The 27930-nt window shown below is 38.7% G+C and overlaps 1 protein-coding gene across 1 annotated transcript; it reads right to left on the reverse strand.

Moving 5' to 3' along the window:
• Positions 1–154: 154 nt before the first annotated feature.
• Positions 155–27731, reverse strand: APPBP2 (amyloid beta precursor protein binding protein 2). The gene is made up of 13 exons (XM_069790963.1): positions 27558–27731; positions 17230–17318; positions 15904–16055; positions 15212–15335; positions 10506–10674; positions 9659–9748; positions 9145–9212; positions 8960–9065; positions 8466–8590; positions 8190–8275; positions 7566–7756; positions 6967–7132; positions 155–6082 (listed from the first exon to the last, which is right to left on the reverse strand). Exons 1-13 carry the CDS (start codon positions 27696–27698, stop codon positions 5829–5831), a joined length of 1761 nt encoding a protein of 586 aa, XP_069647064.1. The 5' UTR covers positions 27699–27731; the 3' UTR covers positions 155–5828.
• Between the last annotated feature and the right edge of the window lie 199 nt (positions 27732–27930).

Raw genomic sequence — 27930 nt, forward strand, 5'->3', positions numbered from 1 at the left:
CCTTGCCTTCACTTACTGTTAAAAAGGAGATACAGCCAAACACCCACTTTTACACGTTATGATAAGGAGCGGGGCGGGGGGTAAGGGGGAGCAAAGAGGGCAGGTATTTATCAAAAGCAAAGTTTTAACCGAATTCAATGCAGATACTTCAAAATGCAGGAACACTATATTTATTAGGTCAATATTTCATTTTAGCAATACAATTACAGAATATCACAATGCTGGTTACAAACATAGTATGGTTTGATGGTTACAAATAATGTCGGGCACTGCAGTCTGAGAAGTAGGATACGAAACGTTAGTCTTGACACGACAAGTAGGGTGGTCTTCAAAGTCTAGTAATGATCAAGATACTCTCATATAAATGAATGTGGCACTACAGGTAGAGATTCTGGTTTAGAGGTGGATTTTGTATAAGTAGTACGATTTATACAGTTATACAGTTCAAGCAACATCTTTTTTAAAATGCTATTAAATTAAAATCCCCTGTAGTTCAATAAAGTATAAAAATAGTACTGAACCTGGTAATATTCAATAAAATGTAGAGTTCATTCACATCATTAAGTAGTAAAGAAATTGTAAAGTTGTAGTTACCATGGCAACATCGCTTCCCATAAAGGAATATACATAAAAGAAAAAAGTTACACATATGGTACCTGTGACAATTATTTAGCGATCCAACACTGAACTTGTGCACCACAAACCAAGTTTCTAAATATCTCTATATATTTATATAGTATATATCTTCTTCATCTTAAAATTTACTTTTGAAAAAAAAAAATGTGCACTTCAACAAACTCACTAAGGCCACTCATGCTATAGATACCTAGGATTGCAATGAAATATAGTTAAACAAGACCCTAGAGCACGCACCTTTATATCACCAAAGGGAAACCTGTTTCACTGCCTAAAACATTCCTGAGATTTAGGGACAAAAGCATTACCAGTGCCGCCAATTTTTCATACGTAGTTTAATTTATTTCTAGGTAAAGGAAATTTCTTCCCCGCTTCTCACAGAAATCCTCGCAAGGCCAAGAAACACAACGTGCAACAGGCCAGTCATGTCAAACATGGAAACACCCACAACAAAGAGTCAGATTTGCAACTAACATTTGGCCAGTCATTTTCTAATCATAAAACATAATGAAAAAAGGGAAATGATGACCTTTAGATAAAATAAGGTTTCTACACAGGCAGCAGAGGGAAGGATAACGGCAACACCTCCCCCACGCTATTTGCTGCTAGCCTGCAAAGTCAAATCCGATCCATATAAATCACGTAAAGTTTTTGTCAATAGCTTCAATCATGTTTTAGGCACGATGCATTTTCCTTTTTGTACTCTACCAATACGTAGGACTATAAAAAGGAAATCAAGTTAAATGTGCATTTTTTTGTACCATGAGAAGCAGCGCAATGGCACCTTTAGCAAATTTCAGACTGCAGCACACTTAAAAGAAAAACTTCATTTTTAAAGTTACAAAAGAACATCGTTTTCCTAATAAGTTAGAATTCAACAACAAAAACCCTTCAAAATTATTTAACAAAAACTGTGTGCAAAAAGAAAAAAAAAAAGTCTTAAACAATAGGTATTGATCGAGAGTAAAGAGTGCATACGAAGACTAGGATACCAAGGCAGACACTTACTGGTTGTAATTAATACCATGCTATAAAAGTGACCAAACAACTGTTTGGGGCCAAATAGTCACTAGTTGTTTTACTTCAAGTAGCTGAGGGATATATTTATTTTCAAATATCTTTCTGCAACTTTCCCCTTCCCCTTTTGTCAGCTCTTAAAATCTGTGTACTTTTCCCCTCCCGTAACAAGTCATCCAGAACAGCCCCAGTCCTAAGAACAGCAGAGAATCCTGACATCACCTTCCTGCCTCTCTCTACAAACTGCAGTGTTTGCATAAAATAGGATGTACGAATTACTGATTCAAACAACATCATGCTGAAAATAAAATACTAAGGGTTTAATTTAAACAATAGTTAAAATAATTTTCCTTAAGGTGACACCTGTCCTCACCACCTGCATCCAATTGCTCAGGTACGATTACTTACCTTCAAGAAAAACGTGGAAGATGCATATCACTGGATTTCCACTCACAGGTCTCCCCCTTTAATGCCAGCACCAATCAGCACCTGCTCAGCTAGCGGTAGGTGCTTTGTGCGTCTATAAAATGCCAATAATTAATTAACTTTATCTAGTGTTTCATAGTTGGCTACTTGAGTCAGAGGAGGCAGGAGCTCTCCCAGCGTGCAAGGCTAACGCGCAGCCCCCGTCCCCAGTACTTACATTCAGATGCGTATGGGAAACCTGCTCTGGGGGTAGGACAGGAGGGGAATTCCCCAGTTCTGCCTCTAAGGGGAGAGGGAGGTGCAGGGTTCACGTTGGCAACTTCTGCACTGCAAAACCGCACTGTGTGGAGAACATAGGGGATTACACCCTCTGCTCCTTTAGCTCTGCCTGGCGCAGAAGTCATGAAATATTGAAGTGATACTACAAGACCTACTCCAACCACGTTGGCATGGAGGGTCAAGTCATTTACCTTCGTCTCAAGTCATCCATTGGACTCCTGCTTTCTCAAAAATATCAAACAACAAGCTGTAACAGCAGAGACAGTAACAGTGATTAACGACTAACACCACAACATTTCAAATAGTCTCCAGATGCCAATACAGACATCTTCCGAGAACTCCACTGAAGAGATAAAGAAACAAAAACTAGAAAGCTCAGTTTTATGTTATTACATGGAGAACAAGTACTACATTGCAGCTAGGACAGCATGAGGTGAAGGTTCCAAGCTACAGCATGCAGAGCAGGCAACAGAGCATTTTGTAGGCAGCTGCAAAGTTGTTCCGCAAGCCTCTTGTGCTTTAACAACTTTAGCAATCAGCCACAGCTACCTTTCTCCAGAATTTACGTGCCTTGGCATGACTGGAGTTGCAGAGATGCTACAAGGAGAAGTTCAACCCAAGAGTCAAGTCAGGATTTAATTCAGTTGCATGAAAAGCATGCTAGTAGTCCTACAAGGATCACTGCTCTTGGCCAAGCCACATTCCTTGGCCAAAGTCCATTATCGGAGAGAATTCTGGGTGACTTTTAGGACCTTAATTCTTCCAGACAAGCCAATGTGCCAAAGTATAGAACATGCTAGTGAAGTAGCTTTAGGAAAGAAAGAAAAGTACATGCACCCAGCAAGATTTGAGACTAAAGCTACCGATTAAATAAATTGAACTAATGCATTTGGTTATCAGATAGAAGCATAACACCTCCCTAAGCTGCCCCATGTTGGAAGCTCTCCCGGTTGCCCTGACTTGAGGGCAAAGCATGAAATACATACACAAACCAGAAGTGAAATAACAGCAGTGGCTCACGTAGACCACCTTCACTGCTATCAGCCAAATAATGCTTCTTGTCCCAAACACAAAACCTTGAGATCTTTGAGATCCCTTAATCAAAAGCTAGAAATGGAGACCAAAGACTGGAAACCCTGAGCAAATAAATGGTCTCCAGACAATGTAAGCATAAATCCATGTACCCAGTTTGAAGCTTTTAAACACTTCTGCAGTACAGAAATTACACAGCTTCTTTAGGACAATTTTAAGCACAACTTCCCTGCTTAAGTTCTGACACTAGTATTACGTACTTCCTTTAATTTTAAATAGTTTTCATAGGACTTAAGAAAAGAATTCATAAGAACTTTATAATTCATCAGTGCCCTGCTGTATGGGCATTCAGGGACAAAAATGTTTTGCCTTGTAGATAATTGAAATTGTCTGTAGTACCTAAAGCAGTCATAAACAAAAATTGCTACAAAGAAATCAGATTTTAAATCCTTGCGTAATTTTAAGTCGGATTTTCATTCAACAGCCATTGAGGATATACTGCGGTCTAAGCCTTAATACCACAGGGTTTTTTTTAGGCAAACAGTTCTTTTCACATCAGTGAAGATATTCAAAATATGCAATCATTAAATCTGCATTCACTAATAACATAACTGCATTTCAAAGGTGGTATTATTCAGCCTTTCCCCCCAAAATATACTTGAAGGCACCAGTATATGAACTATTGGCCTGTAAAATTTCAGTTCTTAAAAGAGCCATTAAGCTTGAAGTCGTGTCTGAAATTTCTATTTCTTCTCTGCACTCCTTCTTGAAGACCAACAAGCAGCTTTCCCTGTCCCAAACTTCATAAACAAATTAAAAACCAGACCCCAAACAAAACATCCAGTCCAAGTCCCATAGGAACTGTGCTCGCTGAGCCTCAGCTTGGACTGACCTTCCACGGCCAAGTTACAAACCCCTGAAAATAGGGGGGGAAGGGAGAAAACCCAAACCTGACAGAATCCTAACTATAGGAGCACTGTTTGTGCCACTATAAGAAGAACTGAGGTAACGGTAGTGAGTTGTTTCTAGTTTGCTATGTTACACAGACTTTCCAATGAGTATTACCTCAACATTTAAAAAAAAAACAAAAAAACAAAACAAAAAACCCCAAAACAACACCCAAACCAAAAAAACCACACAACCAAGCAGCCCCCCCAACAGAAGAAAAATTAAGACAAGCTAGTGAGATAGGCATTATTAAAGGATCTTTACAGCTGACTTCTGCTTTTTAAATTAATATAAAGGAATCAGATTCTGGTTGTACTATTGTTTAATGTAGAAATGAAGCATCACAAAAAAGACCTGTTGTGCTTTTTGGCATTTTCCGCTGACCCCTGCAAACTGTACAATAAGTTGTGTTCTCCAGAAACATAAAATGGAACTGGATTGTAATACAAAACTGTTAACTGGTATAAACAAGTTACTGCCTCAATTATTAGAGTAAGCCCATTCAAAAAGGAAAAAAAGATGGCTGCAGCAAATAGTTAAGCGTTTCTAGTTTGCGCTTGTGGCATCGACATTAATACTTGTATAAGCTTACTAGGTAAAGACATGCCATCGCAACTGCTAAAGAACGTTCACTTCCTAGTTTTGTATCTATTACATGAATATAATTTTGCACTGATCATACATCTAAATGAAATAATCCTACTGTAAAAGTGAATGCAGGGGCAGAAATATTAAATTAAAGCCACTGGTCCAAAAACTGTTTCTAGCAGGCTGGTCCACTTTTGATTTTCCTGGTCCTGTTCAGAAGATTAGCACTCTTGGTTGGTACCACAGAAAACTAAGATTGCTGGTCTACTGGATCTTCTATCACTTACAGATGAACACTGGTCCAGTTCAGGATATTAAAAACAACATACGGTGGTCACTTGCTTAACAACCTATCGTGGTTCACAAAGAGTACGTTGCTCTCCAAAGTGGCTCTGTGCCACTTTTCTTCATAAGGCAGCAGCCAAGGCTAGGGCATTCTCCCTTTTCTTGATATTTACCATTAGCTTTGCTACAATGCATACAGCAGAAAGACCCTTCTCGTATAGCTTCTTATAGTACAGCGTTTATTCTTTCTATAGATCAGAAGAAAGCTCTTGATGAAACCTTCCATTCATAATAAGAATGCAACTCTTTTGAACTCAAACAGTTTTATTTAATGTTTTCTTGCAGACTTTCTGCAAAGTAGCTTCTTTTGAAAGAAGAGAGAAAGAAGGGGTTTTCAGGAATACCAAGTTAAAAATGTGAGCCGAACTAAACATGCCATACACATGCTGATAAGAATTTAACACACATTCATCCGTATGGGCACTCTTCAGTAGACTGGACCAGTGTTTCAATGCAAATTCCAGCCCCCAGAGAACTACATGGTTTAGATTTCACAGTATGACTTTTCCCCCTGTAACCTGGGGGAAAAAACCTTAACTGGTTAATTGACCGAGTTCTTAGCTACTCTGTCCATCAACATTCTGAGACATCAGAAAAGACTGGACCACTTCTTCAGTGGATTGAGGGCTGGTGCTTACGTCCTCCAGAGCATCTGTAACTGAGAACTGTCGATCCCGCAACCGGTTCCAATTGGCCAAAATATTGTGGTATTCAAAAACTTTCTCATAATTGCCAATGGAATTGTACAGTTTAATGAGACCTCTGTAATCATATTCAAGTCCACTGTATCCTTCACCAAAAAGCTTCTTTCCTAAAGAAATCCAAAAGAAAACAAAATTTAAGAGGTAATCCACCCATACGTCACATCTTATTTCTCATGTCTTTTTTACCAACAACACGAACCTTTCTGTTATGGCAGATCATCACGTTTTTGTTATGGTAAATCAAGAACACCAGCAACATGCAAGCTTCCTGGATGATGGTTCGACTTCTATCTACCTTTAAGGGTATAGTAACTTGTCCTCAGGGACTCCACAATCAGATCATTAATTGTACTATAGCTTTACACGCATAAAAATCTACCAGTTGTATAAAAAACGTGGTCATTTTGTGTCCCAATTTCACTTTGAATTCAATTTAAAAAGTGAAGTTGTTTTTCAATTTTCTCCTTTAAAATCATGAATTTTTCTGTAATGCACTGTACATAACTGTATGAAGTAAGACTGTCTGTCTTACTACATGCTACAGCATGGCCCAAAGATACACTTGATTTGGAATTATAAGTTCACTGCAAATGATAATGGGCAAGAAAAATATTTAATGAGAGCATAGTTAGGCTGACAAGCACAATAGTTTTTCCATTTCTTTCAAAATTTAACTACACTCTGCACTTAAACTCTAGCCACAACTCCAAAAATGTAGTCTAAAGACTAATACCCAAGCTTTTCATTAGTCAGTTTCCAGATGCTTTCAAGAGTCAAAGTTCTGATGGAGCACTGAAAATAACACAATTCCAGAATTCAGTCCCCAGGAGAACATTCAAGAAAAAGCATTATATTTAGATTGAAAACACATACACAATAAACATCTTGCATTTCGTTAAGTTCTTAATTTCGATAAATTCAAGATGCTTTTTAAGAATGTTTCCTTAGTATTGCAACTGCTATGAAGTAACGCATTTTAAGAATTACCTACCAATTGCTATGGATCGCAAATAAAGCTTTTCAGCATTTTCATATTGATTCATATCATAGTTATAGAGAGAAGCTAGATGACCCACAGACAGGGCAACTTCATAATCTTCTTGACCTAGAAGCTGCTCCTTAATCTGAATTGCCTTGATGTGCATTTCTTCTGCTTCCTATGAGGATCAAATTCACACAGGTCAGTCAGACACCACTCCCCATGCCATAAAGAGAGGAAGAAAAGGAAGGTTTAAAGAAATGTAACGATGTAGTGGCTAAACAGTCTGTAGTACTTTACAAAAGGCAAAAAGTAAGAAAGCCAAAACCAAATCAAGTTCTCCAAATTCTTAGTTAGGTGGATCAGCAAATAGTACCACTTTTTCCGTCGTCAAAATTGCTGTCACCCTGCCTCTGAAGGCATTGTGCATCTTAACAGATGATTTCTGCACAAAGCTTTGGAGAGAAGAATTATGAAATACAAGTTTTCCAACCATAAAACTACCAACTGAAGTCATGAATTGCAGACATTGAAAATCATCATTTGTTGTGACAGATTTGTAGATGTCTTGCAGATTTCAAGTCAAGACCTTAACATCAAGATAATCTTACCTTAAACTTTCGCATGGACTGATACAGTCTTCCAAGGTTGCCATAGTGTTTTGCTGTTTGTACATTAAACTCCCCAAAGGCTTTTTTAGCTAACTGGAGTGAAGACAGATGTAAGTCATGAGCTTCCTGAAGTAACCTCTGCTCAGTTTCTTTGTTGTGACAGTCTATTGCAATCTCCTCCAGGATAAGTGCTGAATATAGGAGAGAAAAACCAACGTTACTGCGTTCCAAACACAAAGAGGTGTTAACTGCAGGTAGCAGAAAGCTACCTACCCAGGGCACCTCGGGAGACATCTAATCAGGCTTTGTATTTATTACAAACTGTTTTCAAACAGGAAGGACCAGGTATCAAGCTTCCAATGTGTATTTTTATATTCTGTATTTTTACTTTCCCCCTGTCCCCACCAAAAAAAAGGTGTTCTGGCTAAGTTTTAAATATTTTTTTTTTTTTTTTGTATTTTACAAGTGTGTTGACAGAGAACACTGAGGACTGCAGAGAATATTCTGGAGTGAGCTCCATTAGAAAAAGACAACTCAAGTTACATTGCCTCTGTTACGGAACAGGATAAACATATCTGAATGACCAATTCCAAACTGTCCCAATAATGCAATTAAGGGTACTACCTTTAACTCTCTTTGAAGATGCCAAGAGAAGATGGTCTTCTGGGAGAATGTGAGTTATAATGCCAATAGCACGTTCAGCATGGAATCTGAAAGAGTTTAAATTAAAAATTCAAGACACATATATGTAAGTTCACAGCTCACTGATAAAATATTAGAAACATTTATGCATAAACAGATGCATTTAAATTCTAATTGGAAAGTCTGCATCATTTAAGAACGTTTTTCTCCATTTATAGTACTAAATTTGCTGCCAGTACCTCAAACAATTGTACTCACAGTGCGTTGTCAAATTTTCCAGAGCTGTACTGGTGAACATATGAAGAGTAAGCCAAGTCTTCATGAGCTGTAGCTACATGTATGTTTTTACCTCCAAATACTGACTGCCGGATATCAAGAGCTGTCTGAAAGTGACAAGAACACCATTTCATCAGTTAATAGAGAAAAAAACCCCAAATGAATCTCTCTCATTGTTAAAAAGCGGGGGGGGGGGGGGGGAAATCTACTGGCTCTGAAATTCTGTAGGCCTATACCTACATACTTGAGGCATTAAATATATAAAAGCCACTTAAGAGTCAGGGATAAAAAAAAAAACAACACAAACCCACATAGTTGGGGGTGTTTTGGTGTTTTTTAAATAACAAGCATTACAGTAATTAAATCAATTATTATCTATCTCTATGAATTAACTGCAAGTGAGTTTCAGTAGAAACATTTGAAAGATTATGAATATCAAGAGAAATTGAAGACAGGCGTTTAGCCTTGCTGCATACCTGATAGATTGCAACAGATTGGCAAATATTGTCTACGTTAAGCAAGTAAAATCCATAGTCTAGTAGCGTATCAGAATATTTGGGGTGCTTGGCTCCAAAATGCTCCCTGTAGAAACATACTTATATTACAAATTGAGGAAAGTTAAGCATAATTTTAAAAGGGTTTTTTTTGGAACGCTACTTACCGAGCAAGGTATACCGCATGTTTTATCAGCTGTTCAGCCTTCTTAAATTCACGTTTTACAACACAAGCCTAAACAAGTTGAAATGAAGCATGTGAAGAGGTGTATGCTCAGAACTCATCTCCTCCAGATACTGATGCATTTGCTAACAACTATTTTCAATTTCAAAATATCATTGTGGTTACTAAAGGACTTCTCAGTTATTTAAGAAAAGGTTCACAGAGAACATTAATAAACTTGTATTTGATTTTGCCATATATGCCTAAAGGGCTAGTACTGTACCCAGTCTAGACCAAACAGCTGAACAGACCACCTTTTTATGGAATGCTCTCCAGTTAATTTTGTTGTGATGTTCGTTTGAACAGCTGTAACTCAGTTTCAGAAAGAAAAAAACAAAACCCCCACAGGTCTGAGACTGAGGTGGACCAACTAAACACAAATAACAAACCGTAAGGCTCCTCATCTGTTCTTGGTAGCAGTTTAGTTACAAAAGAAATATGAAAGATTTTAAACTCACCTTTGAAGCTTGTCGTAAAACATCCACTACTACTTTTACAGGCAGGCCAACCGTGATCTCCTTCATAGCTTCTATGCACCATTTATAAGCCTGTTGAACAAAGAGTTTCCAACATACTGAAGCTGGAACTTCACTACGTTGCAACATTTAGAAAAATATTACTTGGCTCTGAAGAACATACTGGACATTTACATTACACAATTTAAAAAATACTGTTTAATTGCTTATGTGTAATAAAACTGGTTCAGTTATGTCTTAAAAGACAGACTTAAAAAGTGCTCTTAAGGTTAATACCAAATGTGTAAGTTAAGTATTTTATACTAACCTAAGGCATGTATTATCACAATTACTTTTATAGGCAAAAAAAGGTTATTTTATCATCTTTAAGTAATCCTCACAATTCCTATTGTGTAGGACAACTTCCTGGTAAGTGTACTTAGGAGCTAAAGGAAAACTGCAGTTTATACAGCAGTTCCACTTAAGGCGCAGTTTTTATATAAATAAGTGCAAATAATTGTTACCTGTGTTCTGCTGTTGATTTTTACCTATTAAAATAAGCTTTTTATAATATTTCACTTACAGATGACCAACACATACTACCATTCTATCATGCATCATTTCTTCATGTTGGTCAAAGTACCGTTAAGAGCTTGTAGACTAACTAAGAACAATACATAAGAAATAAAGTCAATAAATCAAGTATTCCTCTCGTACTGCCACACAGGTACCAAAAAAGATCAGGAACTCCAGCTAGAAAGATAACGTGAATAATGAGCCAGTCATGGAACATCCTAGCACGTTTCATAACCAGTTTTCTGAAGGAAAACAAAAACAAAATCCCACTCACCTCATCATAGTGGCTCTTGGCAAAAAGCAGCGCACACAGCTCCCCATAGAGTGCTGCTTTGTTTGCTTGCTGACCATGTTTTGCAAGTTTGTCCATGTAAGACTGAGCGAGTTTGAATGTTTCTTCTCCCAAGTGATATTTACAGTTACCATTTCGAACATGCAGCAACCTTAGGAAGATGTAAAGAGTTCTTCTAAATGGCGTCTGAATAAACCATTTTGATATACAGCAGTAGCATGGATCTACAATTTGGTATTATACTTACAATAGAACTGGGCTGTCATCCCAACAAAATTGCACTGTCTGAATCCAGTAACACAGAAGAACTATTTACAGAGTATTGTTTCAGTACACCATGCTTTGTCTCTTGCACGGCAAGAATTTTTACTGTTGGAGAGGTCAAATGATTTTACATATTGATGCAGTTTTACATATCCAATGCTTGAACCGCTTTGGTGTGGTGGCTTTGTGTTTTATTTTTCATAAAATCCATTCTTCTCAACACTGATAAAATTCCATTTCCAAACCCCTGCAATATACAGTATTAAGTCCCTTCTGCCTCCTTTCCAAAGTATGGTAAACTGAAACAGACACTGAGTAAGTACAGACATAGCTGGTTTTCATGCATCTCTCCACTTTTTCCTCAAACCTTAAGTAGCACAGTGCTTCACAAGTGGGCATTTTTTGTTTTGGGGGTTTAGGGGTGTGGAGAAGGGGGGTGTCTTCACAACAGATTCAATCACGTCCATTCGCCATGATATCCAGCACCGACTTAGCACCACCAGAAAAGACTACTTTGATGACCCACTTCACAGCAACTCTAAAAAAAAAACCTCTCCCCCCGCCTTGCCCCATCTCCTAACCCGCTGCCTTTCCACCTGAAGGATTAACAGAAGCTTCATGAAACAACAGCCAAATGCGGACAATAAAACACAGCGCTATTGAAACATACGCTTGTTTCTCTAGAGAAGTAACAATTTCAGCTTCTGGCATCTATTTGAAACGAAAGTAAAGAATTTTTTTCATTAGTGTAGGCTGAGGCTTATTTACTTTAAAGAGATACATTAGAAATGTGTGTGTTATCATATTCCAAGCCTAAAGGGCAGAATTGTATTCCCAGCCATTGCAGGCTAAGAAGAGACAGCTGTTCCTTCTCTTTGGCAAATGCCTGTCATTTAGCACAAGTGAAATTTTTGTAAACTAACCTCCATTGTCCCTCCTGGAAATCTGTTACTAGACAATGAGTAACAGAAATTGAAAAACATCAGGCAAGCCTTTGAAAATCAGGAGGACAACATAACACAGGAAGAGAAATATACAAAGTGAAGTGAAGCAGAACATAATGCTGTATTGCAAAAAGGCTAAAACTCTGAAAATGTGAACTAATATATAGGTACAGCATTTGATACCTTTTATGATACATTACAATAGATCTTCCAATAAACTGTTAAGGGACAAGGAAGGAACAGTGAGGTTTTTGATCAAAGGTTTCTCTTCTCTAAACCTGTTTCCTGTTACCATTTACTCTGAGTGGAGATTTAAGTTACTGTAGCCATGCCTCCTGCAATTGCAAAGTAATACATCTAAGTTTGCCCTGTAAATTCAGCCTGCCTCTAACCTAGCCTCTTCCTATACTTTACTATTGAAATGTATCATGAAACTCAAACGCTAATAAGAAAGGAAATAAAGTTCAGATTTTCACAAGGGAGTGGCAGGCAAGCACCCAGCAGATGTGTATTAGCCACGCAAAGAGAAGATCAAAAGAAAAGACCTTCAAAAAGCCCCTGAAACAAGCTACATAAACAAACACAAGCTCTCCAACAGGGCTCAAGAACAGAAAGAAAAAAGCAACAGCCACATTGTTCCTTAAATAAGGTCCAAGAACTAAACATGATGTAGAAATGCATTGTGTTCTTGGTCACAGGCAGCAGAAAACTATCTAACACTCAAGCAACAAGAGACAGGAATTTTAAAGAAACTAGAGAGAAAAACTAAGCAATTACAGTTTCCCTAAAGAAGGAAACTATACACCATGCAATTGGGAGCTGCTATGCAACATCAAAAATATGAAGCCCAAATCCCATGTAATGGTATAAGCCAGTAGGGATAGTACTGCAATTTAGATAAGCGCCTGGGAAAGATAATATCCAGTATCTGAATGCCCCAGTGGCAGTGTCTAAAAACAAAGAAATTGACCAAAAAACCCGACCTAAACCTAACCCAATCCTCTAGGATAAGCGGAGTTTATGTGATCCAGTTTTGAGTAACAAAAAATCCTTCATTAATCCAAAGGAATTTTAGAAGATAAAGCCAAGAGGAAGAAAAAATGCCTTAGGACGTTTATGCTAATAGCTATGAACCTCCTTTGATGTCTGCACTAACAGCTTTTGGGGAATAGCCTACCCCCCCTCCCCCAACAAAATCATTCTCCAAGAGCATACAAACGTAGTAAATGCAATGTTACACAGCAGCTTAGGAAGTTTAAAAACATCAGAGAAAACCCCAAGAATCAGCAAAATGTGAAACAATGAAGTGGGAGAACCACGTATTTGTATTATGTATTTGTGCCTTATTGTTTAACATATAATAATGAGAGAAAGCAAACCAAAAGGAGCACAACACATGCAGGAAAGCACCATATGAGCTTGTAGAAATCTGAAGTCTTGGCATTTTCTAAAGTTACTCCATATAATTTACTATTGCTAGTACAAAGAAACACCAAATTATGTCTAAATAACAGAAAACTTCACGTTTTTAAACTGCATTCTGTTAATAATGCGATGTATTAATTACAGAGATTAATTACAGAGTAACTCCCAGAGATTAGACTTCATAGTTTTTAGAATAAGAGCAGCCACTTTTTAAAGAGTGACGTATTTGCAAAAGCTGGACTTAAATTTTGTTCTCTTAAAACTCCACCTAACCCCAGCAGAAGCACGGGTTAAGAACAAGACATTCTACAGTAGGGATTAGATGGTAACAACAAAAAGTTTGTATCTTACTGCCTCGTGACTTCGAAGCTGAGTACAATTACTGCTCTCTCCCACAAGAAGGTGTTTAGATTTTACATGCTTAGCACTTCAGAAAGCGTTCCAAATTCTTTCTATTTGATACACTTCCAAATAAACGATGCTGTTATTTGATTGTTTGGGAGATGCCTGAACATACAGCAATGTCTCCTCATTCACACTCTTGCTCAGAAGGACTTAATGTTACATGCAGGCCATCAGCTTTCACAACAAGAACAACGGCTGTCCCTGCCCAAAGAGAATTAACATCTCCACTTCAGAAGAGTTCATTCTAACATAGGATGTTTTTTCTAGCACAAAATGAAAATCTTCTTTCCACAACTGTGTGGGCTGTACGCTGTTGTCCAGAGAGAGTTACCTTTTTTCCCTTTCTTTACCTTCTTTTCTTTTTTTCTATTTGGAGAAGGGGAGGGAGTTTATTTTTTAAGGCAACTTCTCCAGCTTGCCAAACAGCCCGATACAACTAGGAAACTTTTTTAAGATTAATTAGAAGGCAAAGGACCCAGTACTAACAGTGGTACCATATCCATCATTCCCCAGTTCTAGGAAGGTGTGTATGTGTGCCCAGTCTTCTCCTGGCATCATCTTATTTCTGGAATGAAAGCCAGTCGTAGCTGGCAGGGCAGAACAAGGCAGAGCAGCAACTGTTGCCATGGCCCTCCAGTTGGCACAGAAAATAAGCAGCTACTGGCAAAGCCTATTCACTCTTCGTATTTGTCCAACCATAAACAACATGCAGGGCTTTTTTTGGAGCAGTTTTCCAAAACAAGTTTTGCCCTATATTCAGATAAATACAGTACATACTTTGTTGTTCATTACAGCAGCTAAAAAAATAAAAACAATCCTATTTTAACTATGCGCTTGAATACCTGTGTGCTAGTGAGCATACCTTGTAGCACACAGAAGAGGTCAGTCGTGGTGTTACCAATGAAAACAACCTGGCTACTTGCTGCAGACTGCATCAGTATAGCACACATCTAGATACACAGACGTAAGAGCAGAGCAACTAAAAACTAAAAGTGATAATCTTGGAGGCCTCTGTCAATGGAATTTGATTCTCAACAGACCCCACTACAGGCCTTGAGAAACAAGGCAGGTACAAAACCCAAATGCCTCCTAAAAGCAAAAATACTTTTCCAAATGTTTAAGCTGTGGCTGAAGGTGTCCACAAGAACTGGACGTATAGATATTTACCTAATCACATAGTTAGGCAGCTCAGCATGGAGCAAGAGAACTCACTGGATCTGGAACCAGGAAAGGTATGTTTTCCTTTTATTTCTGCTCAACTACATTTAATGATATGTGTTTGGATTTGGCAAACTCTTCTTGTAGTAAATATAATTTCAGCAAACACCAACAAATAACATTCCTTCACATGCAAAAAACTTTGAAAAGAAACCAAGGTGCTGGACCACTCTTACTGTCCAGCACCAATGATATATTACGCAGAATGGCAAAACGGCGTTTCTTTTTCCATTGAACTGTGCTGCTAGTTTACAAGTTGAAAACCCAGGGATTAGTGTAAAACAAGCACCTTCTCATATTCAGCTCTAGCCAGGAAAGTATTCTGGTGCAGCAGAATACTGAAGGGAGGATCTGAAGCTTGATGGCTCCAAGGCAGTTGGTAACATATGTGTATTTCCCAGTAAAACATACAGGAATTAAAGGTGAGCTCACCTTACACAACATTCTACGGCACGAAACCAGTGAAGGATTTCATCATGAAGGGTGCATAACTGAAGGCAGGAAAGAAATACCTTCTCAGCATCACTGTACCAGCCTGCATCTGATAGGAACCCCCCTGGGGGAAAAAAAAAAAAAAAAAAAAAAAAGAAAAATCAAGAACAAACAGAAATTTAAACAGCAAAACACCTTTTTAAGAGAAAAAGGGTTTGCTCAAGTCTTTTAAGAAGACTACTTATTTCATAGAACTGCATACTACATATGGGAATCCTGTCAAGGTTGAACCCTCCAGTCCCAAATTGCGAAGGATGAAATATAAGAGTAGAAGAATTTTCCTTCAGTTGAGGATGACTTTTTGGTATTACATAGTTTTCCTACAGTTTTCTGTCAAGAAATACTTACCAATACTAGAATTATGCAAAGTCTTAATGTTAAGCATCACATCTGCAAACAAATTTTAAATCTAAAACATTTGAAATAGCAAAGATAAGCCTATATATTCTTAGATATTAAAATCCAGTATCTTTTTCTTAAGACACCAAGTAGTTTTCTAAAACATTCCAAAACCACACATGTCATTTAAAAAGAAATCACAGACATTAACATGAAAAAAAATTAGCATTAGGTTAACTGAAGCTTGCATGAAAGAAAGTATCAACTTTTAACAGCCTATCATCACCAGTTACCTAAAACAAAACCAATCTGGATTGCTTTTTCTTTTACAGCAGAATCTGATTCTGCTATGTAGGAGCACCGTCTACTGAAAGAATATGCCAGTACAGAAGCAACTTTTACTCCATGGTCCATCAAAGCCTGAAAACAGTGATGAAGCAGATGTCTGAAACAAAAGAAAACAGAATTTGATTACACATGAAGTTTTTAAAACACTGCAGTCAGTTGGCTCTTGAGTGCCATGAATTCAAATGTGTAGTGATTCAGAGAAATAACTCCAACCCTCTCTCAAACCAAAACCAGATGAATACAAGCATAATTCTCAATCTCAAGGCTAATGGATTACAGTTGTTGGACTATCCAACAAATAAAGTGAGTGTACACAAAATTCTTTACAAAGGACACCCTCCAGTGTAACCAAAACACAAGCTACCCACACAGTATTAAAACTGGAAAACAACATTTTCAGCTAAAACTCTGAGGGGGGGAAGCCTCAAATCCACCCTCACCCCACAACTCCCACAGAAATTGTAGATAAATGAGCAGTGACGAACCCATTAACATCACACACATGCAAACAATGCGAGGGAGGTATGTCTAAAGACTCAAAGTTTATTCCCGTTACAAAGAATCTGATGTAAAAAAGTCAAGTTTTGAGCATAACACCACAAATTCGAATATTTAATGACAAGAACACTCTTTAAACTGGGGCAATCCTATCAGCTTGATTACCCTGCACTTAGGATTTGCTACAACAACAAGAAACAGGTACTTTGACTGCCATTGCTCAGGGACTAGCTGGGCATTGATCAGTTGCTGGTGAGCAACTGGGGTGTTTTGGGGTGTTTTGCATCACTTGTTTTTTTGTTTGTGCTCCCCCCCCTTGTTGGGTTTTTTTTTGTTGTTGTTTTTTTTTAATTATTAAAATTGTCTTTATCTCAACCCATGAGTTTCCACACTTTTACCCTTCCAATTCTCTCCCCCATCCCACCAGAGGGGGGATGTGAGCGAGCGGCTGTGTGGTGCTGAGCTGCCTACTGGGGTTAAATCACAACAGACTGCATAGCAGTAACAAAGAAAGCACTTTGGGGACCAAGTACCACACTTGGTACATTTACACAGAAGTTCTGACTGCCTCTTTTTTTGTTTGTTTGGTTGGTTTTTTTTTTTGAGACAGAGACTTTGTAACTTAAAAGTTCATCTGTAAATCTGAAGAAATGGTTTTATGGTTAATAGATAGGCTAGTAAGACCAAGAAAATTAGAGACATCTTCCAAATTCAAAACCTAGATCAAGACGTAAGACCTGAAATGAGTATTATCAATATATTAAGATATTTACCTTTTGTCTAAAGCTCGTAGCACCTTTGCAAAAACTTCTAGTTCACAAAATTCACTACCCAGCTGGCATAAGCGGCCCTGTTGGTAAAGCTGAAAGAAAAATATAAATTAACTTTAAAATTTAAGACTGAGTTCTTCTGGGAAATTTAGCTTGATAGTAAAGATGACTTACGATGAAATCTAGACTTCAAAGTATTGAAATACAGCAGACTAAGAAGTAATAGCTCCACTATCTCCATGCAGGAGCACAACTTTGGTGTTTAAAAACTGAGCACACAAGCTAGAAGAGCTCCACAGGTTTTTATCTATGAAAGTATTTTCAAGTATCTACTATGTCCACCTGCATCATAAAACACTGCAACACCTAAGCTAAAAAGCCAAGACAAAACCAAAAAACTCCTGAAGTTAGCAAGAAAATAGAATTAATAGCTTCGATACCAAATGCTTTGAAAACATTTTTTAAATGACACAGAATCTAGCATACAGCAGTGCAAACAGATTTTATATTACATATAAATATATAAATATCCCCCAAACCCACAAGCTCTGCAAGGGGTGACTCACCAATACGCACAGCTAAAGACAGGCAGAAACCCTGACCCCTTTAATACCTGAGCTTACACAAGTAATTCCTGTGTGAGTAAATGGGAAAACTCGAGTGAATCTGCTCACGCGTTTATTAAAAGCAATGGCTAGTTTTATGCCCAAACTGATTTGTGTCTGCAGAAAAGCAAATACATCAGTTGCCTTGTTCATAAAAAACAAACCATGGAGACAGTTCTTTATGCAATGCATAGTTAGGTTGCAGAACTATCTGCCACATTATGCTATAAATACTAAGAATTTACATAGGTACAAAAGCAACTGTACAAATATATATCAGAAAAGTCCATTGCAGGCTATTAATTCCTGGTATCTCAAAGCCCCTGACCCACAAATGACTGAAAGCAGGATATGCAACCTATGGAAGCACCACTATACACTTGCCATAGTCATATGTACCATCACCAGCCTCTGCTAGAGGCACAGTACTGCATCACGCAGGACTGTTGCCGTACAACTGCTGGTCATTTTAGGTGTTCTAGAAAAACGACACACCCCCCACACTTTTTTTATTTACAAAAAAAGAAAAAATGTTTCTGTGAGGCAGTAAATCCATGGGGAAAAAGGGAGAAGCCAGTAGCTCATGTCTCGCAGGCACTTCTCTCTAGAAGCTGCATCTTTCAACACAGGCCATTCAAGATCCATCTCTGTTCTTTTGCGGTATCTGTGCTATGCGATGCAGGGATCAGAAAACTACGGTTTACTAGTAGGCACAAACCAGATTAGATGCTCGAGTTTCATGCCATCGTGAGCACACAGGTAAAGCACTGCTACGTTGCACTCTTAACACCTATTCAGAAACCCCTATTTTCTAGTTAAGATATTCAAACATACACTGTCCAAGATGGGCACATTCATACGTACAGCAAGGCTCTCTGTGCTGTCTAAGCAGGTTTTACAGCCATGAGGAACTTTGACATGAGGAGTGCAGCTACCCTTACTATGTAAGCAAAAGTAAGGCCAAGAGAACACATTATGTAGAGATGCTCAATTACAAACACAGATTTAATGAAAACGTTAATATTCCTCTCAGTTTTAATAATTTCTTAAAAAACATTTATTGATAAGCATCTTGTGCCTAGTTCATCTTTTTTCTCCACAAACACTGGAAGCAGATGAATTAGTATTCAAAACAAAGCAGGCAAGAACATCTCCTCCAGCCGGGAATTTAGTTTTAGTCAACTCTTCTTACAAAAGCACATGACACCAATTCTACAGCACAGCAAGTTTGTTATTTTAACAACAGAACCTACAAAAAACAACTTCAAAAATACTTTGACCTAATAATGTCAATTGCCAGAAATGAATGTTTTCCTTTTAGTCATCTATTTCGCTGGGGGGGGAAGGAACTCTTTTAAAAAACAGTGCAAGTTTGCATGCAAAGTTACTCCGCAAATAAAACACTGCAATGTCCCTGTACTTCAAAGGGATTGCAGTTTCTTCTCAGGCTATATTCTCTCTGGCACTGAAAGAACATCTAGCCTGGTGTATTTAAAAACTACTGTCATGGTTAAGTGTTCTCATTTTCTTCAACACAGCTGTCTAATGGTAACTGTTCTATAAAAGCTAAAACATATTTTCCACAAACAAAAAAAAGGATGATTAAATCTTGCCTAGTATTCCATGCCTAAAACTGAAGGTGGACATCTTATCAATAGCTGATGATATAATTTCTGGAAGAAACTAAGACATATACCCAAACTATTTTACCATGATTTAAGACAATTGAAACTACTATCACATGTTCAACATTAGGTTTTCAACCAAGTACATTATCATTGCCTCTTATCACCTTGCAGTGCTAACTAAAAATCGCAGAGATTATTCTGATACTAGTTTACCAAATACTAACCACAGTATGACTTTTTAAAATTAATATATTTATGAGGTTACATAAACACAGCTTGTAACGTGCCCACTGTTACATGTGATTCTTGAATTGCTAACAAATAAATGCCCTGGTTGGGTGGGAGAGAGTGGGAAGGTCCCAAACTACACCCTCAATTTTGATATATCACTTATTTCAGGCACATGTAAAATTTGGCTTATGGCCCAAAGGTCCAAGCCTGTTATCTGCACATCTCTCACCCCAACTCAAATGCTAACACTTGTACCATTCTGGCATGCAAAAAAACCCAACCTATTTTTCACTGGTATAACCAGAAATACAGTATCCTTGGGATGTTTACCACACTATTCGCCCCTTCCCTCAACATACTGGCAAACATTTTTAAGGAAAGAACTCAGCTTGAAGTCTCTTGAAACTGTTGTAGCTGTTACAGCAATATTTTCAAACAAAATTTGACATGGAAATAGTGAGTATACGTCAAACTGTGAAGCAATTCCAGAAGATTTAGTAACACTCATTTGTCCATTGAGAAGCAGTTGCAAGCACTGAAGAAATGGTTCTCTTGTTAAAGCTCCAGAGAGACAAAATTCCTGACCACAAGCCTTGCTACATAACACAAAAAACAAAACAAAATAGTGATTCAAGAAAAACATGCCCTGACAAGAACGGCAGAGGTTTGGACTTCTGAAGAACTATTCTTTTCTTAAGAAAGAAATGTCTTTTAGACACAAACTTAACAGAGATTTATTCTTCTTTAACTACAGGAAAATGAATAAAAGCCTACAATATGACTTCCAACTTCATCAGCTTACACTGACACATTAATTCTAGCACCGAAGACAGAAACCAAGGTGTAAGTTTAATATACAGGCGTACAATTACACACATGCACAATCAAACTGTTTTGCATAGCTGTGTGAAACCACCATGGTCCTCCTTCAGGATCTAAGGCTTAATATTTAGCTCATAGTACAACCACCTAAACATTCAAAAGCTGCATATAGTGGTGTCCCCAATTAAACATATTAATAACATTAACTTGTAACTTATCTGTTATTATATCATCATGCACATGTAATTCTATTAAAGTTCTTGTCAGATTTCTCTCTCTGGATAGATTAAGCTGAGCTCTAACTGCTTCCTAGCAAACCCCTGAAAATAAAGACAAAGATAAATTAAACTGCTAGCAAAAGCAAAGCTGTAACACAAGAGAAAAAGCCATACAATATTTATTTCCCCAGCATTCTGGGCTGTTTCGCTGTGTACAAGCACGAGAAAAAAGACTTTTTCTAAACCTAATGAAAAAATAATAAAAATAAAAAATAATTTTTTTAAGCAGCTGGAGATTAATTCTAACCAGTTATAAAAGGACCTTCTAGAAGAGGAACTGTAGCATATGCAATTTGAAAAATATGCTCCTATTGCTCCAGTCTGGGAGAGGACTGAAAAATTAATATGGATATTTCAGTAAGCATTAAAGATACAAGATTTCCAAGAAGCTCCCCAGCATGTTTAGTAATGTCTGATAATGCAACGTGGAATATCATACCAAATTTGGGAAGGACTGTATGCTTGATCAACAAACATCAGTATTTGGGAAAAAAAGTTTGGCTGTAACCACAATCTTCCTTCCATACTTAATGAGGAAGAAAAAAGTTTCCTGAGAGTCAACAGTGCACTGAATCAATCTGTTGACAAATGACTCACTATAGATGGGGTAGAGGGGTGGGACAACAGCCTTAGAAAATAATCAGTTAGAAATTCAGGTACATTGGATTCTTTTAAATCTATTTCAAAACCATCTACAAAGCCTCCAGACAAGTGCTAGTTCTATTGGATACTGTTTAGGGCATTAAAAAAAGAAAACTGTACAGCTCTTCTTTGAAAACATACTGCCAATCACTAGGCTGATCTTCACGAACCTCAATCAAACATAACCAAGAAAAAAAACCCCAACCTCATTGAATAAGCCTAACTTCAGAGACAGCTTTTGTAGCCTACTGCTTTCACACACAGCATGCTTCTTCACATCTTCCCACTCACTCTGCTTTCTGCACCGTATCAGCAAAGTTTTTCATTTCACATCTATGCAGAGTCCAGCACAAGGGATACGAAGTCTCAGCCTTACAGTCACACACACATACGATTCTCCAAAGCAGTAAGTGGGTAAACCGAGTTTGCTTTGAAGTTAAATCAGTACAAAGGAAATGAAGTGGAAATAGGAATTATGGTTTCAGCTGGAGCTGAACACCTCTGTTCATGATGTGACCCTCATTATCTGAATTATGATGAGTTCTAGTCTCTAAGACTCAACAAGGAGACTGAAAAAAATGGGGAAGCTAGAGCATATCAGGTTAGAAAACATGCCCCATCATTAGAAGTTAAAAAAACCCAAACAACTGAGTAATAGGAGTTAGAAGAATGGTAAGCAATGGCAAGAAGTTTCAAACCAGTAAAGACATAACAAGGAAAGATGGTTCAGTTCTAATGTAAATTTAGACTATAGAAATAAGGCATGTGTTAAAATAAAGATTAGTAATAATAATTGGAAAAAAAACCATGAAGTGAAGATTCTCCTTCACTGCGAGGCTTTAATTTAAAAAGGTGATACAAGGAAAGGTGATAAAAGGATATGATTTAATTCAAGCAGTATTCAAGAAGGTCCTACTGCACACGCTACTCTGGAAGTCTAACTAGATGATCAGAATGGTAGTACATGTATGTGTGCACACATGCAGAAATCATGATCGCTTCCCACATATATATTTAATTTCTGACCCCCCAAAATACATCAGCATGAATGTAATTAAGTCTTTGTGAAGTCACACTGATCTGTCACAGCAGAAGCCCTACAAAATACAACCCATTCACTCTGGGATTTTCTGCCTCCCTCAAATACTGCTTGCTTATGACCTTGTTTGTACTCCTCCGGTCAGAAAACCTCAAAACTAAAGCAGCACTTCATTTCATGGGTAGTTTATCCTCTTCGCTCTCGTCAAATACCCAGGAGACTGAATCCTTGGGACAGGCTAGTTTTATCCTAATCTTACAGAAATTATGCTTATAACCATTCTTCATCGGTAAAAACAATCTCTACTACAATGCAGACAATGGACATTCTATTGCTTGTTATGAACAGTCAGCAAATTCCTGTTTATTCATTTTGTTTGGTTCAAAGAATACCTAGATGCGATACGAGAGCTTTTATTAGCCATGCTTTTTCTTTTTCGGATTGGCAGAATACAGTGAGGAGACATGATACTGCAGCTATGCTCATTACTATAGAAGTTGGAGCTATCATGGTCTAAACTCAAAATCTGGTATTTTGATTCACATCAAGGTAGGAGCACTTCAGAAGTTTTATCTACCACTTCAAAGAGAAAGCATGGTTACAACCTTTTGGATTTTGCCTAAAAAATTTAATGCAAAACAAGTTAGCATAGTGCAATTACTAATGGTTACAGGTCTGCACTAACTAAAATAATGTCATCTCCAATTATTCTTGTGGTCAATGATCTCACCAGAAAACATTCAAAGAACACTGGACCCAAATGATTTTCAAGAAAAAAAATCAATGTAAAAAAAGAAAAACACACAATCCAGAAAAGACAATCCAAAAGTAAAATAAACATTGGGTGAAACTCCTTGTTAGCCAACGCGAACCCAAGACCAGCCTGCTAGTGCATAACTGCAACAAATACCTACAATAGAGAACTCTAAAACTAATGAAGCAGTTATCTCTTCAAATGCACCATGAGAACCAAAGAACTGAGATAATTACACATAATAGAACATAAAGCTGAAGCATGGGGGAAAGAACTGAATTGTGTGTAAGACAGTAACTGAACAGTCATCAGACTAGATAGAAATAAGATATTGAACTGTCAACAGAAACGAGATTCTTGACATGAACTCCCTCCCTCAAAACACTATGCTCTCCCCAGCAAACCACAAAATACAATAATTTGATTTTCCTTTTTTTTTTTTTCAGCACTTACAGTTTATTCCAGTTGTCACCTACAGAATTTTGGCATTTGCAAATGCTGCCTACCTGCCAGGCACGTCCTACTTTAACTGAGATCTAGTGTGTTTCTTACTTTGGATTCTAAAAGCTAGCCTCCCTCTCCCTCTTCCCCCCCAAAAAACAGCAAAGAGAACCCAACCAGTTTTACCAGGAGACAACACAACCAGGCTATACATAAACCCAGCCGAGACACAAAGGAAATAAAATACGGTAAGTTTGCACAATTCCCGCCCCCCCAGATGCAGGTGTTACTTGTAACAATACTAGTTATTAAGCTCTTCAAAATACAGCTGTGATTAATAAGATATTTAAAAGTTTTTTAACACAAATGTAGACTTGAAAATTTCCAGAGGCTCTGCCTCTATTATTTTTCAAATAGTTGCAAGGAAAAGTCAAATGCCACTTGAAAAAAAATCCAGGAACACCCTGCTGGACCAGTATAGGTTTGTTTTACTGCAATCATGATTATTTGATATTGCCATTTTTTAAGCTTTAGTCAGTGTTTAAGAAAGCTACAGAAAGATAAATATGCTTAGTATTAGGAACCTGCCTGCTTCTGTCATCTTGCAGCAGAACATATTTCTTACTGAGTCCACAACAAAGAACATTCTGCAACTATCCCGGGTTTGATTCCTCATTGTTAAATGCAAATGCACAGGTTTATAAGGCACGTCCTAGACGTTAACAGTTGTGGAATATGTAGAATTAAGAGTAATTGGATTTGTTAAGGAATGGGAAATAAAGGCAATATATTACAACAATAGAGCCAAACACTGGATTAGAGGGTACCCTAGGGGAAAAAAACAAAGACCAAGACACTCTGCTAGCATTTTCCTCCCTTTTAAATAATAGCACATTGACTATCTCCGCTGTTGTAATAGTACCGTATCCTACCTATGTCTTCTTAATCAACGTGAACCGTTGGCAAACTGTGCAAGATTGGCAAATGTCAAGGTCAAGTTTTCATACCAAAGAATATGGTAAAAAAAGTCTTGCACAGCCACAGCCAATTAACATCTGTGTAGCAAAATAAAATCTGACTACTACCACCCTTTATTTTTTGCAAAATCAGTGGCACTTTCTCCAGTATCACAAACCATGATTAATACCTCAATAACAAACCATTACTTACAAGTTAGATGTGAAAGACTGGAAATATTTTTATTCCTTTTAATAATCACAGTAAGAAAGTGATTCTCTATCTTTTTCAAGGTCTAAATGCAAGTATATTCGTGCAAATCCTCAATTACACACTTTTCCTTAGCTGTCTTGAAAGAATAAGTACTATTCCATAGGATAATAACAACTGACACCCCCTCAACACAGCAGCAACAACCACCACTATGTAGTCAGAACAAAGATTTAAAAGTCGTCTAGTTTGTCTTACTTTAAAGACTGTTAGTGACTTTGGAAATTCTACTTCTGCTTTCAAGAACTTGATTGTCAGGATGTATTGACCATAGCTCACCAACCCAAAATGGTATTTAATATCCATTTGACTGAAAATAACTGTATCCAGAACCAAAACAGCAAACCAAGCACCATACACAAGATGGGAGGACTGTCCAAAGCTGTGATGCTGTCCTCATTTTAACCTAATTCAGCTATGTCATTTGTATTGCTGTAGCCATCCAAACACAGAAATCAAGAACCGCTTACTAAGTGCTGTATAGGTGCACAGAAAAACACACACACTGTTCCAAAAGGTTTGTAGTCTGGGCTAGGCTTCAGGGCACTCGCTGCAGGCAGACATCTCTGCATATAGAACACCATTTAGTAAGGGCTGAGGATTTCCTCTCAGCATCACATCCAAGGTTTAGGTACATTTACATATACACTAATTTGAATGTGACTAATGAAGAGGATAGGTTCTCCTACACAGAAAAAATATAACAAAAACCCCAAAGAGTGAAGACATGGAAGACTAGCCTACCATTGGCAGCAATGGCAAAACACTGGCTGCACCGTGTAGCCTAGTTTTATTTATTCTGTATGTGGACATTTCATAGATGTGTATTCATAAGAGGAATATAGGTGCACCTTACACATTTCAGATTATCAAATATTATCTTGTTGTAAAGTACAGAAATAATAGGAAAAGCAATGCAAATTACTATCATTAACAAAAGGTATACTGGCTAGCAATCAGTACAACAGAAACATTGAGGACGGGTACACAGCACATTTATTATCACCTGCCCAACAAGATGACATACCAGCACATACAAGTGCAACAAACAGATTAAAAAGTCCCTTTAGAAGTCAGATATACTGCTGGTTCTTTTCTCATTATGGAACAACTCCATATGAATCTGATTCAATGCAACCACTGAAGAGCGCTAATAAAAGGATAAGAAGTCAATGATCTATTAAGCTCACCTACAGATGAGTTTTTAAACAATCTGGGAATAATATATACTTGGGTATCTCCAGCCTTAGAAGGAGGTTTTGGTTTTATGCTTTTAAAAGCCACAGAGTACCATCTCTTCATCTGAATGAACATCAGGACAGGCAATGCCAAGAATGTCTATTTGTCAACGGTCATAACTACTAACAGTTAAAAATAAACCCCCAAATATTCTCCCACATCATTAGTTCCATATCTTTAGTCTTTATCTGATGATTGTCATATGTCAAGCACATCATTATCTGTGAGCATGCTCATATATGGTAGAACGGGCTTTCCACATTTCTCAACACATAAGGCAGACGAGTAACAGTTGGTATGTAGAAAAGGTACATGCCTGTTTCAATGCTGCAGAAACAATCTCCCTATCTCTGGTGAAGATTAACCCTCCTTATAAATACTATTACTCTATATATGTGATGGGCCACTACCCCTAGTTCATAAAGATTTGTCCAAAGAATCACCTCATTTAGCACATCCTAGATTTTTAAGAAATTTACTGCCAGAGGAAAGAAGTGTTATCCCCCATCTTAGGTTTGGGGTCTTTTTTAGATATTTTTTCTCTCCTGATGAATGCTCATTTCCAGCCGCTCCTGTACAGGGATGAAATGCCGATTTAGTGGACAATAGAAATTAATGGACCATCTCAGTGTACCTTTTACTCTTAACTCTGGATATTTTAGAGGCAGCTGAATAAGAAACAGCCCTTTCCTGAAAGAATGATTTAAGGCTAATAAACTACATCATTAAATGAGTCTCAATTCTTTTCATCTGGTTCCTACCAGATCATTAAAGAAGGTACAAGAGCATGGCAAACTCTCCTCCTTCTACCACTGACATCACCTTCTCCAATATATTAAAAAAAAAAAAAAGGGAAAGGGAAAAAATATATTCCAACACAGGCAGCTCGGTCTCATCCTACCCTTACCCGTTCCCCGGCTCCAAAGGCGAGGAGGCATCTCCCCCCACCCGCGGGCCCTCACCCCACGGCCCCCAAGGACAGGCCCCTTCTCCCTGTCCTCGGCAACGGGGCTCCCCCCGCCATCCTCCCCCGACCCCCGAGCGTTTCACGGAGACCAAGCACCCAGGAGCGGAGGGGGAGAAGCCGCAGGCCCCCGGCCCGGCCCGAGCCTCTCCCCGGAGCCTCCTCTCCTTCAGCCGCAGCCCCGGCGGCCCCACACAGGCCCTCACACCCCCAGCCCGCCCTTCGGGCCCTACTCCGCACCGGCAGCCAAGCAGCTCCGGTGGAGGAAAGGGGGGGGACGAGGCCCTGCACCCCCTCAACCCCCGAGCCCCCCGGGGTGAGGCGCGGGGTAGGCCGGGAGCGGACCTGCCCTCCCTCCTCCTCCTCCTCCTCCTCCTCCCCCGGCCCGCTTCTCCTTCCATCTCTCCCAAGGCCCGGGCCGGGCCCGGCCTCGCTGGGTCCCCCGCCGCCTCCCCCCGTACCTTGTAGTACACGTCGAACTGGATGTTCTCAGGCAACGAGCGGATATCCCGGCGCCGGGCCCGCCCGTAACTATCCACCACGGCCGAGATCGCCGTGTTATAGAGCGTCTCGGGCACCCACTCCAGCTCCACCGCCGCCATCTTGGGTGTGCGGAGCCGCCTTCCCCCCACACCCCCCCCGCCTGCTTGCCCGGCCCGCTCCACCTCCAGCGCCTCACGCCCCGGGGCTCCCGCCGCCTTGCCCGGGGAGGGAGAAGCGGCTGGATCGCCGGGGATGTGGGGATGACAGGGGAGAGATAGGAGGGAAGGGGGAAGGAATCACCCGCCTGCGCGAAAGCTCGAAAGAACGAACGCGGGGCGGAGGGGAGAGCCC

This window comes from Haliaeetus albicilla, chromosome 9 (assembly GCF_947461875.1).
Source record: "Haliaeetus albicilla chromosome 9, bHalAlb1.1, whole genome shotgun sequence".
Lineage (NCBI taxonomy): Eukaryota > Metazoa > Chordata > Aves > Accipitriformes > Accipitridae > Haliaeetus > Haliaeetus albicilla.

What these genes read in the sequence shown, in the direction of transcription:
- APPBP2 (XM_069790963.1), bottom strand. Translation starts at nt 27,698, where the DNA reads ATGGCGGCGGTGGAGCTGGAGTGGGTGCCCGAGACGCTCTATAACACG. An exon ending in GCCGTAGAATGTTGTGTAAG is followed by an intron (nt 10,675 to 15,211) that starts GTGAGCTCACCT and finishes CATCTTCCTAAG; the next exon opens with GTTGCTGCATGTTCGAAATG. An exon ending in AGTCCATGCGAAAGTTTAAG is followed by an intron (nt 7,133 to 7,565) that starts GTAAGATTATCT and finishes TGATCCTCATAG; the next exon opens with GAAGCAGAAGAAATGCACAT.